Here is a 15,359-nt window from a genome sequence, read left to right as displayed (position 1 = left end):
TATATATATATTTCATAGCCTAGCTTGATTCACTCAGCAATAAATCTCCCATATTTAGTCACTTTCTATCAAATGTCAGGGTCTTTTTATGGCTGTATAGTATTCCATAGAGTATATGTGCCACATTTTTCAATCCATTCATCTATTTGCAGACATTTGCTATTCACTGTTTTAAGTGATACAATTGTAAGATACATTTTTAGCCTTCAAAGAACACCATCTAAAAAGAAAGAAAGAGTATAGTCTATTTGAGCAAGACAGAATCTAGAGAAAGAATAATAATGGAAGGTACATGCACTGGAGTCATGAAAGCTGAATTACAGTATCCCACAAGTAATGAAGGATGAGGTAGAGGGGAAGGCATTTCAGGCAATGGGAAGAACACAAAGAAAGGGACTGAGTTGTGAAAATACATGGTGAGTTTAGAAATCAATGAATAGCTCAACCTATCAAAAGCCTGAGTTAGATTGTATATTTTTCATATGTCCCAAAATGGTAGTTAGAAGGAATTCAAGTAACATAATAGGGTGCTCAAAATGTAAAGCTTTGTGATGAAGTGCTAAGGTGCACAGTGGGTGTGCATGTGAACCTAGCTTCTTATAGAGCATTGCTACCCAGGAATAATCCTATCTCAATCTCTCTCCTCTTCTTCCCTTCCTCAGGACATGTATAGTGGCCTGGTGGGCCCCTTAGCCATCTGCCGAAAGGGCATCCTAAAGCCCCACGGAGGACGAAGTGACATGGACCGAGAATTTGCTCTGTTATTTTTGATCTTTGATGAGAACCAATCTTGGTATCTGGAAGAGAACGTGGCAACTTATGGGCACCAGGAACAGGGTCGTGTTAACCTACAGGATGAGGCTTTCTTGGAGAGCAATAAAATGCATGGTCTGTAGATAAAAACATTTTCCTATTTCAAACAAGTCCCTACTGATTGCATTGGACTCTTATAGACCCATCACTATCTATAATTTCAGAAAGGATAGAGGTGGGATAAGGACAAACTGAAAGAAATGTTTTCTATTATTGTACAATTGCATATATACAAAGCAGATATATGTTCCAGATTAGATCAAGTGCCCAGAAAGCAGAAAGCTGGCTCTGTAAAGTTGTCATGGTAACACCAGTAAATATTAATATATTGAAGAAGGCAAGGTAGACATTTATGATCCTCAATATACTTGGTAAACTGATGGCTTAGGGCCCATCTCTTTCAAAATCTTGAGTTTGATCTCAATATCATCTTATTTCTCTAACACTCTAAATTCAGGATCTGCTTTCCCAATGAATTCCAATTCAGACAAAGGATCTTTTAGTATGTTTTTAAAACAAAGGTTCAATTTACAGATGGAAAAATTGAAGAAGAAAGCCTCAGAGAGTAACATACTGGGTTTATGTAAAATATAAGGAAGAACATTCTGATTCTCAAATCAATCTTGGAGGAAAATTATACATCAGCACCTTCCTTTGCTCAGAGATTTGTGTAGCTTTTCAAGAACAAGAGATAGTGTCTGTAAGAGGGAGCACTTAAGTGTAGTAGAATGTATTACATAATCCTCTTCCATCCCTTCCAGTCCAAGATTTCCTATTAAGGGTGCAGCTTTGATAGTGATTCTACTGGAATGAAAAAGTATTATTTTGTTGTCTGATGTTTTTGTAGTTCTGCCTCCTTCATGAAGAGAGATAAGTGATTCACATTAGAAAAGATATTCATAAAATTTGCAAAGTAAACTTTTAATGTCCTGTCATACTATGGAAATAAACAACCCAGGACAAAAAGGAAATAAAGGCACTGTTAGGTCCTGCTAATGCAGGGATTTGCCTAATGCCAACTTTAATATGTTTGCTTATGTGTCCATTTATCTAAACTCTTCAGGTACCAGACCATCTACCTATCTAGAGGTATTTGTTGAGCACTTTCTGAGTACTGACACTGGAGATAAAAATAAAAATAATGTTGGGCTTTGAAGTTAAGTAAACAAAAAACTTCCCTTTCCTTCTAAATTCCCAAACCAACTAAGGAAGAGAAATGTTTAAGATCAAGTATGAGCTTTTTTACTGAGAAAGTGAATTGAAAAACAGAATTTATTATAGTTCTGCAACTATTGGGCTTACTTCCCTTGCAATGGATAGATTTTTTATGCCTTGTCATTGATATAGACAATAAAAACTTTCCCCCATGGACAGGACAGAATCCTACCCACAATGAAATAATAAATGAGTTTGTATCCCTTCCTGTGGACAGACTAATCTGAGAAAGAGAGGAAAAAAGAGAGAGGATCTAGAAAGGGCTTAATCAAGCGTGTTTAGTTCTTTCTCTTCAATTCACAATTTGGTGCAGATAGACACAGAGATAGAATATAAATGTCCCTTCCATTGCTTACCCTCTTGAGGAGTAAAGTGGAAATTACCTCCCCTCTATGAGTAGTAGAGGGATATTGTCTGGCACAAAGTCATTACTATGACAATAAATAGTTTGATGTCTTTAAAGAACAGAATGTAGCCTAAAAAGAGACAGATGATCAGGCCCATGCATTGATAGAATTATTAATTCCACAAATGTAACAAGTCTTTTTTTAAACATTTATCTCATGCTTAGGTATCTTTTTTATATTCTGAAAAAATATATATATAAGGAAACTATAATACTTTAGTATATACATATACTTCCTGCTTTCTAGGAACATAAAGCCTAGTGAGGTATATATGCTTCTACATGTTAAAGGTTAAGTAAATGGACCCACACTGGCATCCCAGTAGGTGATAAACTGAACTGCAGTGCTGTAAGTCACATGACTGACTGCAATTTCAGATCCCTATGTCAGCTTGTAAATATGCAGGATGTGTGCACATGTGCCCAAGGCCCTAAACTAGAATAGAGGGCTAGAATAAGGGGATCATGGCATAATGAGACTCTGCCAAGGGTGCTTCTCTCTTTCTCTCTCGTGTGAACACATACTCCCTACCATGAACAAAATAAACTTAAAAAACACATAGGTAAATACAAAAGACAGTTTCTGATGAGTTCCAATGAGCCATTGGAGGGATGAGTTCCAATTACTTAAAGGGAATACTTTTTCATAGAACTGAGGTTCCACACCAGAAAGGGTATTTTGATAGGACCAGAGCCCACTACCACTCTCCAGTGCCCACTTGCAGAGGAACGGTATCACACATGAAAAAGTGAGTTGCTATATTCAACTCTGGTGCAGTGACACAGAAGGTCTGCATAGGGGAAAAAGTTCAGTCATGAGTATTAAGAACTCCTAGCTCTGCCTGAGAGAACTAACTTTATTTGGAATAGAGAGTGAAGCATTCCATGCCTAATAGCATTGTAAGAAAAATGGAAATTTTGGTGGAGAACAATTACAAAGAGACTAATTCGTTGCTCCATGGTAAAAGTAAAAGAACAGACAGAAGTTTAATAGAACCAGGGAATTAGATGTATGGAGAGAAACTAGGAAATCAGGAAAGTCTTCGTGGAAGTAAAAGTTTGGGATTCAAAAAGACAGTTAAAATGAGGTAGGATTTCTGGGAGAGAAACTCAGAAATATAAGGAAACAAAGAACATGCATGGACTATGTGGGGAATGGTGAAGAAATCACCCTAATTGGAATAAATGTGTTTGGTAGTAGGGGATCAATCTGGAAAGGTGATTTGGAACTATATTATGAAGAACCATACTGGATAGGCTACAGATCCATGGACTTAATATTTTGGGCAAGAAATAGCTATTAAAATACTTTAAATAGCAGAGTGACTTGATCAGATTACTTTAGAGAGATCACCCTGGTAATGTCAATCTGGAAGATAAATTGCAGGGAGACAAGTGGAACATAGATGCCTATTTCTATCATGAGAGAGGATAGGAACTTAATTTAAGTCTATAGTAATAAGAGTCAAAAAGAAAGATGCAAGAGCCTTTTTTTCTTCTTTTACAGCCATCAATGGGAAGCTCTATGCCAACCTCAGAGGTCTTACTATGTACCAAGGAGAACGAGTGGCCTGGTACATGCTGGCCATGGGCCAAGATATTGACCTACACACTGTCCACTTCCATGCAGAAAGTTTCCTCTATCGGGTGAGCTGGAAAAGGGGCTGAATCCCTCAGGGGTGATTAGAGGAGTGCTTTAACAGCCATTGAATAATGCTGAATCACAAATTCTAGTCCAGCTATATGTCCCAGGATCAGTTACTTCCGTCTAGACTTTCTTTTCCTTCTGATATGGAAAAGAAGAACGGCACATGTAAGAGGTAAGAAGATTGAAAGAATCAATATAATTTAGTCTCAGCCAAGGATGTGAGACTCAGTGAGCAGTGATTAAAAGTATCATAGTGGCATCTCAGAATCTGAAAATCTTTAATCCATTATCAGATGAGCATCTATTCAGACACTACATGGAGCAATATGGAGAATTTAAAGAAGGTTTTGTCTTAGGAAAAGGGGGTAGAGTTCAGAGTTCTTATATACTTAGAAATCTGAAAGTGTTGATGAAAGTTATGGCCAAAAAGTTAAGTTTAATCCATTTCTAAAGTAAATACATGGATCTAATCCATTTCTAAAGGAAACATGTGGCTTCTTAGGGATCAAGGTTTAAGTCAGATTCCTCAGATTTCAGCCTGCTAAAAGAATGGAGATACTAGCTGTAAGCCCTCTAATGGAATCTGGATTATCTTTTACTTTGTGAAAGTTTAAGAAAAAGGAGGAGGATAGAGTTCTTCTATTGATTTAGTTTGTGAGGATGCATTTATAACAGAGATGGAAAAAGTGAACTTTCAATACTACACTCTGGTATAGGAATCTTGATGTTCCGTCTTTCTGATGTAGACACCATAGACTTCCAGTCCTACAAATACTGAGATGATTTTTATACCCTTCACTTCTTCCCCACACCTAATCTTTCTTGCAGAATGGAGAGAGCTACCGAGCAGATGTAGTGGATCTTTTCCCAGGGACCTTTGAAGTCGTGGAGATGGTGGCAAGCAACCCTGGGACATGGCTTATGCACTGTCATGTGACTGACCATGTCCATGCTGGCATGGAGACCCTCTTCACTGTTTTATCCCCAAAAGGTAAGGCCTTACTGCTCGAGATGGGCAAGTAATATCTTTTAGCACTTTATCTGTAAGAATCAGGTAATACCAAGAAGTGTCTTACACCTCTTCTTCTAATTCCTTAAGAACCAGGTCTTAAGACCGAGCATGGTTCCCCTCTGGATATTCTTCCAATTCTCATTCTTCATTTGTTCCCATGATGCATGCCCTTCTCCTAATTACTTTGACATCTTTGAGATTACATAGGTTGACCCAGACACAAATTGGTTGGGTTCCATGACAGGTTTTCTTCCTTTAAAAAAATTTAGTTGATATATAAATTTATTATTTAGAATGTATTAGAAGTACTATTTCAACAAATATTGCTAGTGGGTCATATTAAAAGTATCTATTATAATGTATAATTTGCATATAGTAGTCGTACATTTTTATAGGATACAAGCTGGGTTTTTAAAACATGCATATGTTGTATAATAACCAAATCAAGGCAATAAACATATTCATCATCTCAGTCATTTATTATTATTTTATGTTATATACATACAAAATCTACTTTTCTAAATATGTTGAAGTACACATTGATTGTCACCAACTATTGCTATTCTGCTGTGAAATAGTACTCTATGACTATGATATTCTTCTTACCTATCTGCACCCTTGCATCTGAAAACCAAGTTCTCCCCATTTCCCTATCTTTCCAACTTCTGGTATCCACCATTACGCTCACCCCTTCTACACAATCAAATCTTAATTTCCACTAATGAATGAGATTATACATTGTATGTCCTTTAGTGGCTGACATAATTTCATTTAGTACTATTCCTCCAGGTTCATCCATGTTGCATCAAATGACAAGAATTCACCTTTTTTTTTAGCTCACTAGCATTTCATTGTGTATATATGCCACATTTTCTTTATCCATTCATAGTTGGGCAACTTAGATTGATTCCATATTTTAGCTTTTGTGAATAGCACTATAATAAACATAGGAGAATAGATACCTTCTCACCATACTGATTTCCTTTCCCTTGGGTATATACCCAGTAGTGAGCCCATACCATAGGGTTTTTAGTTTTCAGAAAAATATGCATACTATTTCCCATTATGGCTGTAAGTAGTAACATACCAATCAATAGTGCATAAGATTTCCCCTTTTCTACGAACATGTCAGCAGTTGTTAACCTTTGTCTTTTGATAATAGCCATTCTTACTGTGATGAGGTGATACCTCACTGACGTTTTAATTTGAGTTTCCCTGATGACTAGTGATGTTGAGCATTTTTGAATATGCTGGTTAGAAATTCATGTCTTTTTTTGAGAACTGTCTGCTTAGATGAATTGCCCATATTTTAACTGGATTATATTTCTGCTGAGCAATTTAAGTTCTTATATATTCTGGTTACTAATTCCCTGTTGGTTGTGCAACTTGTAAGCATTTTCTCCAACTCTGTAGGTTGTCTCTTCACTCTGCACCTTCATTTTGCTGTGCAGAAGCTTTTGAGCTTATAATCCTATTTGTCTGTTTTTGTTGATGCTATCAGTGCTTTGGAGGTCTTTGAAAAATGTTTGCATAGATCAATGTCTTGAAGCATTTCTCCTAGTAATTTTATAGTTTCAGATCTTACACCTAAATCTTTAATCTGTTTTTGAAAGATGAGGATTTAATTTCATTCTTCTGCAAGTGGATATTCAATTTTTCCAGAATGACTTCTTAAAGAAAATGTTTTGGGACCAGCAGCTAGCGTAATGGCTATGTTGCTGGACTCCCATGTAGTTGACTGTGGTTCGTGTCCTGGACCCTGTGGCTTAAAACTCATGCCGGGCGCATGTGTGTGCGTGCCCAAGATCCCGAGAGGAGAATGGAGGAGAAGAGATTGCGGTGCGGCCATACCCCCTGGGGGTGATTTCTCGCTTTCTGTCTCTCTGTCTTTCTCCCAAAAAAAAGAAAAAGAAAAAAGAAAAGAAAATGTTTTTCCCACTGAATTATCTAGAGACTTTTGTAAAAATCAACTGACCATATGTTTGAGAATTTATTTCCATATACTCTATTCTATACTATTGGTGTATAATTTATTTAACTATTCATATTATTTTCTAATTCCATAATATTTTTTTTCTATATCTGTGAAGACTACCAAGGTATTTTGATAGAAACTGTATTGAATGTATATCACTGTATGGTATCATTTTTTTTTTTTTTTTTGGAGAGGTTTTTGCTCTAGGGTGCATGTGCTCGCCAGAAAGAGAGATATAGAGAGACAGAAAGTGAGAAATCACTTCTCAGGGGAGATGGCCGTGCCACAATCCTTTCCCCTCCATTCTCCTCTTGGAATCTTGGGCATGCATGCACACACACCCAGTATGAATTTAAGCCACTGGGTCTGGGACTCAAGCTGCAGTTGCCTACATGGGAGTTCAGCAACATAGCCATTACACTAACTGCTGGTCCCTGTGGTATCATCTTTTAAAAATATTGATTCTTTCAATTCATGGACATGAGATATCTTACTTTTTTTTTTAGTGTCTTCCTTTTCTTTCATCAGTGTTTTATATTTTTCAATGTAGAGATATTTCACTTTCTTTGTTAAATTTATTCTAATATACTTTTTTTGTAGTTATTATAAATGGGATCACTTTTTAATTTTTTTAAGCTAGTTGTTTTTGTACAAGAAAGCTGACTGATTTGTTTTGGGATTTTGGATAAGTGCACACAAGTGCCCAGTGTGTTTTTTGATCCATTGGTGTAGGACAAACCACACGTTCAGCCATGTGGGATCCAGCTGCCTTAACCACCATGTCACCACTGGCTCCCTGAGATAAATCTTACTGCTCATGGTGTATAATCTTTTTGATGTACTGTTAAATTAAGTTTTCTACTATTCTGTGGATGTCATAAGGGATACTGGTCTGTAGTTTGGTGACCATTTTTGAATGTCCTTATATGTTTTTGATATCAAGGTAATGGCGACCTCATAATATGAGTTTGGAGGATTTATTCTACATGGATCTTATGGTGTAGTTTGAAAATTAGTGTTAGTTCTTTAAAAGATTTATAAAATTCAGCAGTGAAGCCATTTGGCTTGAGATTTTCTTTGTTAGGAGTTTTTCTCTGCAGACTCTGGGTGCCCACACAGTGCTTGAAATAGAGATGGGTGCGTGGGTGGGGTCCTTGGTGGTAGCTACAGATGGGAAGAAGAAGGTCAATATCTGGAGTGGGGGAAATTATTCAGTTTCCAAGAGGTATGCCCAGAGTATCCTGTCTCTGAAGAAGTGTACAGAGAGGGACCAGCAGTTGGCGTAATGGCTATGTTGCTGGACTCCCACGTAGTCGACCGCGGTTCGAGTCTCGGACCCGGTGGCTTAAACTCACACTGGGCGCATGTGCGTGCATGCCCAAGATCCTGAGAGGAGAATGGAGGAGAAGGGATTGCAGCGTGGCCATCCACCCTGGGGGGTGACTTCCTGCTTTCTGTCTCTCTGTCTCTGTCTGCCTGGCGAGCGCAGGCGCCCTATAGCAAAAAACCTCTCCAAAAAAAGAAAAAAAAAAGTGTACAGAGTACTCAGTCTCTTGGGGGGTGGGGGTGTGCAGGGAGAAGATATCTGGAAATCTCAGTCTCTGGGCAGGTGGTCAGAGGGTTCAGCCTCCAAGAGACACTTACATCAATTTCTCATGTCTAATGAGTCTTACTCTTTTAAGAAATGAAAAACCATTCAAAAAAATAATTGATTGATATGTTTTCTGGGGGCTGTGAAAAGCAGTTCTTTCTATCCTGTCTAAGGATAGAAAAATATTGTACTTTAATTACAACCTATCCCAGAAAGAGTTGTTACCAAGGGTGGAAAATCTTTTTTCTTGTAATTTTTATATGGAGAGGAAATAGTTGAGACAGTTTCTTTACCAGTAACCCTTTGTTCTTCACTAAGACTGTAGAAGAATAGAATGTGTTGGCTTTAGTGTGTGTGGGTCATTAAAAGATTAAGTGTCTCATTTATTATGCATAATGTATTATGCCTGTTGAGCTGAGTCCAGTTACTGGTATTAATCTCCTTCCAAGAAGTCCTATAGATCTCCTGGGGCCCATAAGAATGAAGGCTATTTTTTTTCCTGCACTTTTTATATTTTTTTAATGTCATACTGCTTTGAAAAAATGGTGGTATTGAAGTTGGTGTTCTATAAGCAGGAAAAGAGAATGGGAAATATCTTTGGCCATTCAAAAAGATTTAGCAAACTAGGAAAGAGAATGCAACTCTACTCTTTACCCCCAGAAAGGGAGAGAAATTATTATACATTATGATTTACTCTATATATTGAAAATATTTGTTCTATAGCAACCCAGACTGCTAGATTATTTCCACTTACTACTCTAGTAGTATTTCCTAGCACTCAGTTGTACAGAATTTTTGTTGTGTTCTGTCAATCCTTTTTTTGACTTGATTTGATTTTTATTTTTATTATCATCATAATATTCTTTATATTACATTGGATTACATATAACTTTACAGTGTATTACATTGCTTTTTCAAAAGGGAATGCCATGCATGTCAGTCAATACAGAGACATTAATCTCCCCGCTTCAACATTTAATATCTTTTCTTTGATTTTCCCAATTATTATTATTATTATTCTAATTATTTTTTAAAACAGTCAATCACTATTTCTCATTTTGCTTATAAAAATACTTTACCCATCATGAAATACTTCTCAGACCAATCTAGTTGAGAATACTATACATGTCATCATCAACAGGTAATAAGCCATATCTGCTTCTCACTAATGTCCTGCCTCTCTATTGTTCTGTCAATCCTTAAAACAAAAATAAAGTGATCAATTGATATGTAACCAAGGCACAATAAATCCAAGACATGAAGTTATTTCTATATGCAATAATGACTAACCTCAAATATGAGCCATGTAATATTGAGAACATCCCAATACCTATCATCAGGACATTTCCATGAGTGAAGATAGCTCATATAGCTCTGTGACAATGAGCAAGCCCATAATCTTACTTTTTTTTTCTTGTTTATACCTCATAATGATCTAATTTTGTATTGCTTTAACCCCATATGTACCAACTGAAAGAAATAATTGAAAGTTGATCGAGAGAAAAGGACTAATTGTTGGAAAAAGGTTTCTGATGAGGCAGCAGTAAGAAAGGACTATCGTTTTTTTGGGGGGGAGAAAGAGGTTTTTTTGCTATAGGGCACGTACGCTCGCCAAAAAGACAGAGAGAGACATAGAGACAGAAAGCGAGAAATCACCCCTCAGGGGGGATGGCCGTGCCACAGTCCTTTCTCCTTCATTCTTTTCTCAGGATCGTGGGCATACACATACCCATGAGCAGTGTGAGTTTTAGCCACCAGGTCTGGGACTTGAACCACAGTTGACTACATGGGAGTCCAGCAACATATCCATTATGCCAACTACTGGTCCCAAGAAAGGAATACCTTGAGGAATACTTAAGAAAGGCAATCTTTTTACTGTAAGAAGCGAGAAGAGAAAAAAATAAGAATCAATATGTAGGTCTGGAGGGAAGAACTTGACAGGCATAGAATCTCTGTCTTATGGTTTCTGTTTCTTTTGTGATGGAGGGATTAGTCAGCTGCTGAGAGTACAGGGTAGAGGGTAGGAAAAAAGGCTTTAGAAAAAAGTGGGCAAAGCTTTGAAATAGACACATTGAGGATGGGAAATTAATTAATCAGGTAATTGTTGCCAAGCAACATTGAGAGCTTAGCTGAAGTTAGACACAAAGACTAATAATGTTTATTTTTGTGCAGTTTTCTCCAGTAACCTTTAGCAACAGACAAAATACAGGGAAAGTGCAGTTACTGGGGTTTCAGCAAATGATTGCAACACTTCTGGAAAGTTAGTTTGTTGGAGTGATAAACTATGGAGTTAACCTAACCCAGGATGTAAGAAAAGAAAGGATGAAGCTAGTATGTTAGAGAAAAATGGAAGGGTTTAGAAAATAAAGATTCCATGGAGGGAGAAATAATAGATTTTTAGAATATAGAATATTAGTTCACTGAAAAGATAGAATATTGTTATTAAAATTTAAATTTCTGAGATGGAGAAATTCTGGACAAGTCTAACATGACTATGAGAGTGATTAGTAGAATTGGAGTAGATATTAAAGTCATTGGAATAAAGAGATCCAGACACCGTGAGGCTTGAGAGTAGAACAGTTGAACATTCATTGTGGAAATTGATAAAGAGGAAGACAGCCAGATATTAAGAACTTCTATGTAGTCCATGTAGTACCAAGCAGTTGAACCTCTGGAATTGCCAGGTAACAATAACAAAAAGTGACTAGTTTTGGTTTTGGTTTTTATTTCAGTTTTGTTTTGTCTTCTGCAGTGTGTATGTGATCACCAGAGAGAGACAGAAAGAGAGAGTGAGAGAGAGCATGAGAAATTGAGAAATCATCCCAGGAGGGATGGCCATGCCACAGTCTCTTCTCCATTCTCCCAAGATTTGGGGCATGCATGTGCATGCACCTGGCATGTTTTGTTGTTGTTTTGTTTTGTTTTTCAAACTGCTGGATCTGGGACTCAAACTGCAAAGTTGGCCATATGGAATCCAGTCACCTTAACCACCATGCCGCCACTGGCCTGCCTGTGTTTTTTTCTAATCAAATAATATGATCCTTAAAAGAAATAGATTCTTACAAAGGGGAGATGAATAATGACCTCAAAACAGTATTGAGAAGGTGTAAATGACTCACAGTTTTCAATTAAGACTCCAGATTCATTAAAGCAAGGAGAAGTGTCCTGAAAATAAGTTGAACATATAGGGAAGTTCATTTAACAAGGAGCAGGGGCTTCCTAAAGGGAAGAATGGGAAATTGTGAAAGAGAGCAATAATGGTGATAGAGGATGTACCAAGAAATATGTAAATAACGACAAAGGGGTGAGTTACATTCTGGACTCCTACACCTGTGCTCTTGTCTCTATTTTATGTTACTACTCAAAATTAAATCAACATACCAATATTAATTTTGACAATAAAGTAGCAAATTCACCGTTCATTTTGCTTACTATACTGCAAAGAAATATATTGAAATGATCACCTTGTAAGCTAAATAATGTGATTGAATGTATTAAAAAATGTAAAATAAAGAAAGAAAGAAAGAAAGAAAGAAAAGAAAAGAAAAAAAAAAAAATACTCCCAACCAATACTAATCTCTACAAGGAGCCTATGGAATGGTAAGAAGAATAACAGGGTTAACCTATCTTTTATTCCCCTAGGACCCTCAAGTACTATCACCACCATCACCAAAGAGATTGAAAAAGGTGAGTAGAGTGAAACATAAATTGGGTAGTTATATGTATATGAGGGGAAGTGGATAGATGTGTATATATGGTATCTCCAGCAAATAAAACTCATATGACTAAAAGGAGTGCATCACAATGCTAGCAGGAAGCAACCTAAAATGTTTGTAGGCCCTCAGAAACCAGGCAATCAAAGTTTAGCTTCTCTCAGCAGTTTTATTTTCTTTGGAGCCCAGCCCCAGTCTCCTGACTTGTGAGGAAAAAGTCTTATCATCAAGTGGAGGCTACCATCTTAACCTCTAAGTTAATGTGAAATCAAGAAAAAAGTTCTGATACTGCTGGGTTGGGCATGAAAAGAGTTGTAGCACATACATGGATTCCCCATAGGGACAATGTGAGACTAGAACAAATGTCACACAGTTTTCAACAGCTATTTTTATTCTTGCCTCTTTCCCCTTTATCTATGTAATACCAAGCAGTTGAACCTTTGGAACCAGCCATTTCTACCCTTAAAAAAATAGATTCCAGCCCTGTGCTGTCTAGGTCCAAATAATGTTTTTATTTGACACCTCATTTGCACCCAGACTAGGAAAGACTCAGAAAGTTATGATGGCTTAAGGGGACATTAGAGATCATTAGCTTAGTCTGAAGGTTTTTCAGTGGTGTTTGGAGAAGTCATAATGATCTGCTTAAGTATCTTATGAACTGTTAACCAGGAGACTAGGCTATGACCTGGAGGGGGTGAGGAGAGTTAAGGTGAGGTGGTGTTTTGGGGATGCAGACTGTATTTCTTTTTGTGTATTTCAATTAGTTTATTTTGTGTCCCTATTCAAAATAACATATATGTGCATATTTATTTCTTTTGAATAAGTGAGAGAGACAAACAGATAAACAGACATCCCAAACAGAGTCCTCACACTGTTATTCTACTCCCACCTGCAACCAGATAGGATCACGGAAATGAGCACATGCACACAGCTTGCATGGGGAAACCTCAGGATGCAAACCTAGCACCTTTCCATGTGACTTCAGCATTGCCAAGCATTGTATTACATTACGACTGCACTACCATGGCTGGCCATCCCACTCTGAGTCTTAGCGCTCTTTCCAAGTTAGATTGGGGTCTCAGAGATTCCCGAGGACTATTCTAGTGGTGATATCTTGTTTATCTGATTTTTTATAACTCTTGGATCTGTTTTCATTGGCTAGTCTTTTGAAGGATAGAGACAGGTCTGCTCTCATATTGGATGGATTTGTTTCTCTAGGAAATGACTATAAAATGTGGCTCTTTATTGTATTCCCCATCTCATGGTGTCCATTTTCCTCTTACTCCATTTCAGCAGCAGTTCCCAAAGATATTGGAGAAGTCAATCTGAGGATGCTGGGCATGCAGATCCCTGTAAAGAATGTGGAAATTCTGACATATGTTTTGATAGCCACGGGTGTCATCTTCCTGCTCACTGCTCTGGTTCTTGGTGGTGTGGTCTGGTATCAGCATCGGCAGAGAAAGCTTCGGCGCAATAGGAGATCCATCCTGGATGACAGCTTCAAGCTTTTGTCTCTTAAGCAGTAACAGTAGGAACCCGAGGATATCATCAGGAAGCACCTCTGGAATGCACTCTCAGCACCTAACCCCAATGTCAAAGGGACATGGATGGCAGAGAGGCAGAGGATTAAATCAAACTTATCTGGGTAGTTCTTCATTTATTTATTTACATGGAAATGATATGATTTCACTTTTTCTTTAATTTCTTTGATACAGCTGGACATCTGGGGCTAGGTGAGCCCCCTAGTATCCTACATCACAAATTTCAACAGCTAGATTATAGCATTCTTTGATGTTTAGAAGTCTAGAAATTCCTAAAAACTGATCCGCTTCAGGGAACCAGCAGTTAGTGTAATGGCTATGTCGCTGGATTCCCATGTAGTCCACCGCAGTTTGCATCCCAGACCCGGTGGCTTAGAATTCACGCCGGGCACATGTGCATGAATGCCCAAGATCCCAAGAGGAGAATGGAGGAGAAGGGACTGCGACGTGACCATCCCCCCTGGGGGGGTGATTTCTCGCTTTCTGTCTCTATGTCTCTGTCTGTCTGGCGAGCGCACGTGCCCTATAGGGAAAACCTCTCAAAAAAAAAAAAAATTTAAAAATCTGATCCTTTTCACAAAGTAGATTCCAGGAGAAAAATTCATTGAGTTTCTAATGCTTTCCAGGATTTTGATAAGTTCACTTTTAATTGAGGCCAAATGAACTGTGATAATCCACATCTAAACTAAGAACTAAAAACATAGGCATGATAGGGAATTGAAGATAGAGTGGGAATTGGGAATCCTAATTGAATTTTGATTCACCTTGGCAGTAGACTACCTGTTGCTGTCATAAGCTTCTATAACCTCTGGAGCCAGAAGCTCCTCAGAAATCCAGTACTCCAAGTTACTACATAGTGATACTGAAGAAAATGTTGAATGGCCTATGTTTTAGGTACCAAATCCTGTTAATTAAAGTACTTAATTAGAACACTAAAAGACTGAATTCATGATTTTCATTATTCCTGGGAAGGTGTGACTGCAACAGAAACATAAAACACTTGAGGTGGAAAGTTTAGTATGGGTCTGTCTATCCTTTGTGGAGGTTTGCAGGTTTGTGCTTTGGGGATGAGGAAGTTATCCAAGTTGTCCCAGAGGCAGCCTTAAAGTCAGAGTGGTGGGTACTATTCTAGAAAAAGAGCTATCTTGGGACCAGCAGTTAACGTAATGTCTATGTCACTGAACTCCCATGTAGTCGACCGTGGTTCGCGTCCCGGACCCAGTGACTAAAAACTCACGCTGGGCGCTTGTGCGTGCGTGCCCAAGATCCCAAGAGGAGAATGGAGGAGAAGGGATTGCGGCGTGGCCATACCCCCTGAGGGAATGATTTCTCGCTTTCTGTCTCTCTGTCTCTCTCTCTGTCTGGCGAGCGCATGCGCCCTATAGCAAAAACGTCTCCAAAAAAAGAAAAAGAAAAAAAACAAAAAAGAAAAGAAAAAGAGCTAT

General features: G+C 37.9%; 1 protein-coding gene across 1 annotated transcript in view; it reads left to right on the top strand.

Moving 5' to 3' along the window:
• LOC102485690 (hephaestin) overlaps positions 1–14,274 on the top strand; it is a 15,058-nt gene extending 784 nt beyond the window's left edge. Inside the window, exons 2-6 of the mRNA XM_006145947.3 lie at positions 663–888; positions 3,942–4,081; positions 4,911–5,073; positions 12,303–12,347; positions 13,667–14,274. Coding sequence (XP_006146009.1) covers positions 666–888; positions 3,942–4,081; positions 4,911–5,073; positions 12,303–12,347; positions 13,667–13,899 — 804 coding nt within the window. The 5' untranslated portion in view covers positions 663–665 and the 3' untranslated portion in view covers positions 13,900–14,274. The remainder of the gene's footprint in view (positions 1–662; positions 889–3,941; positions 4,082–4,910; positions 5,074–12,302; positions 12,348–13,666) is intronic.
• Positions 14,275–15,359: the final 1,085 nt, after the last annotated feature.

This window comes from Tupaia chinensis, unplaced genomic scaffold (genome assembly GCF_000334495.1).
Source record: "Tupaia chinensis unplaced genomic scaffold, TupChi_1.0 Scaffold000160_1, whole genome shotgun sequence".
Lineage (NCBI taxonomy): Eukaryota > Metazoa > Chordata > Mammalia > Scandentia > Tupaiidae > Tupaia > Tupaia belangeri.
This window is presented reverse-complemented; position numbering and strand designations above follow the sequence as displayed.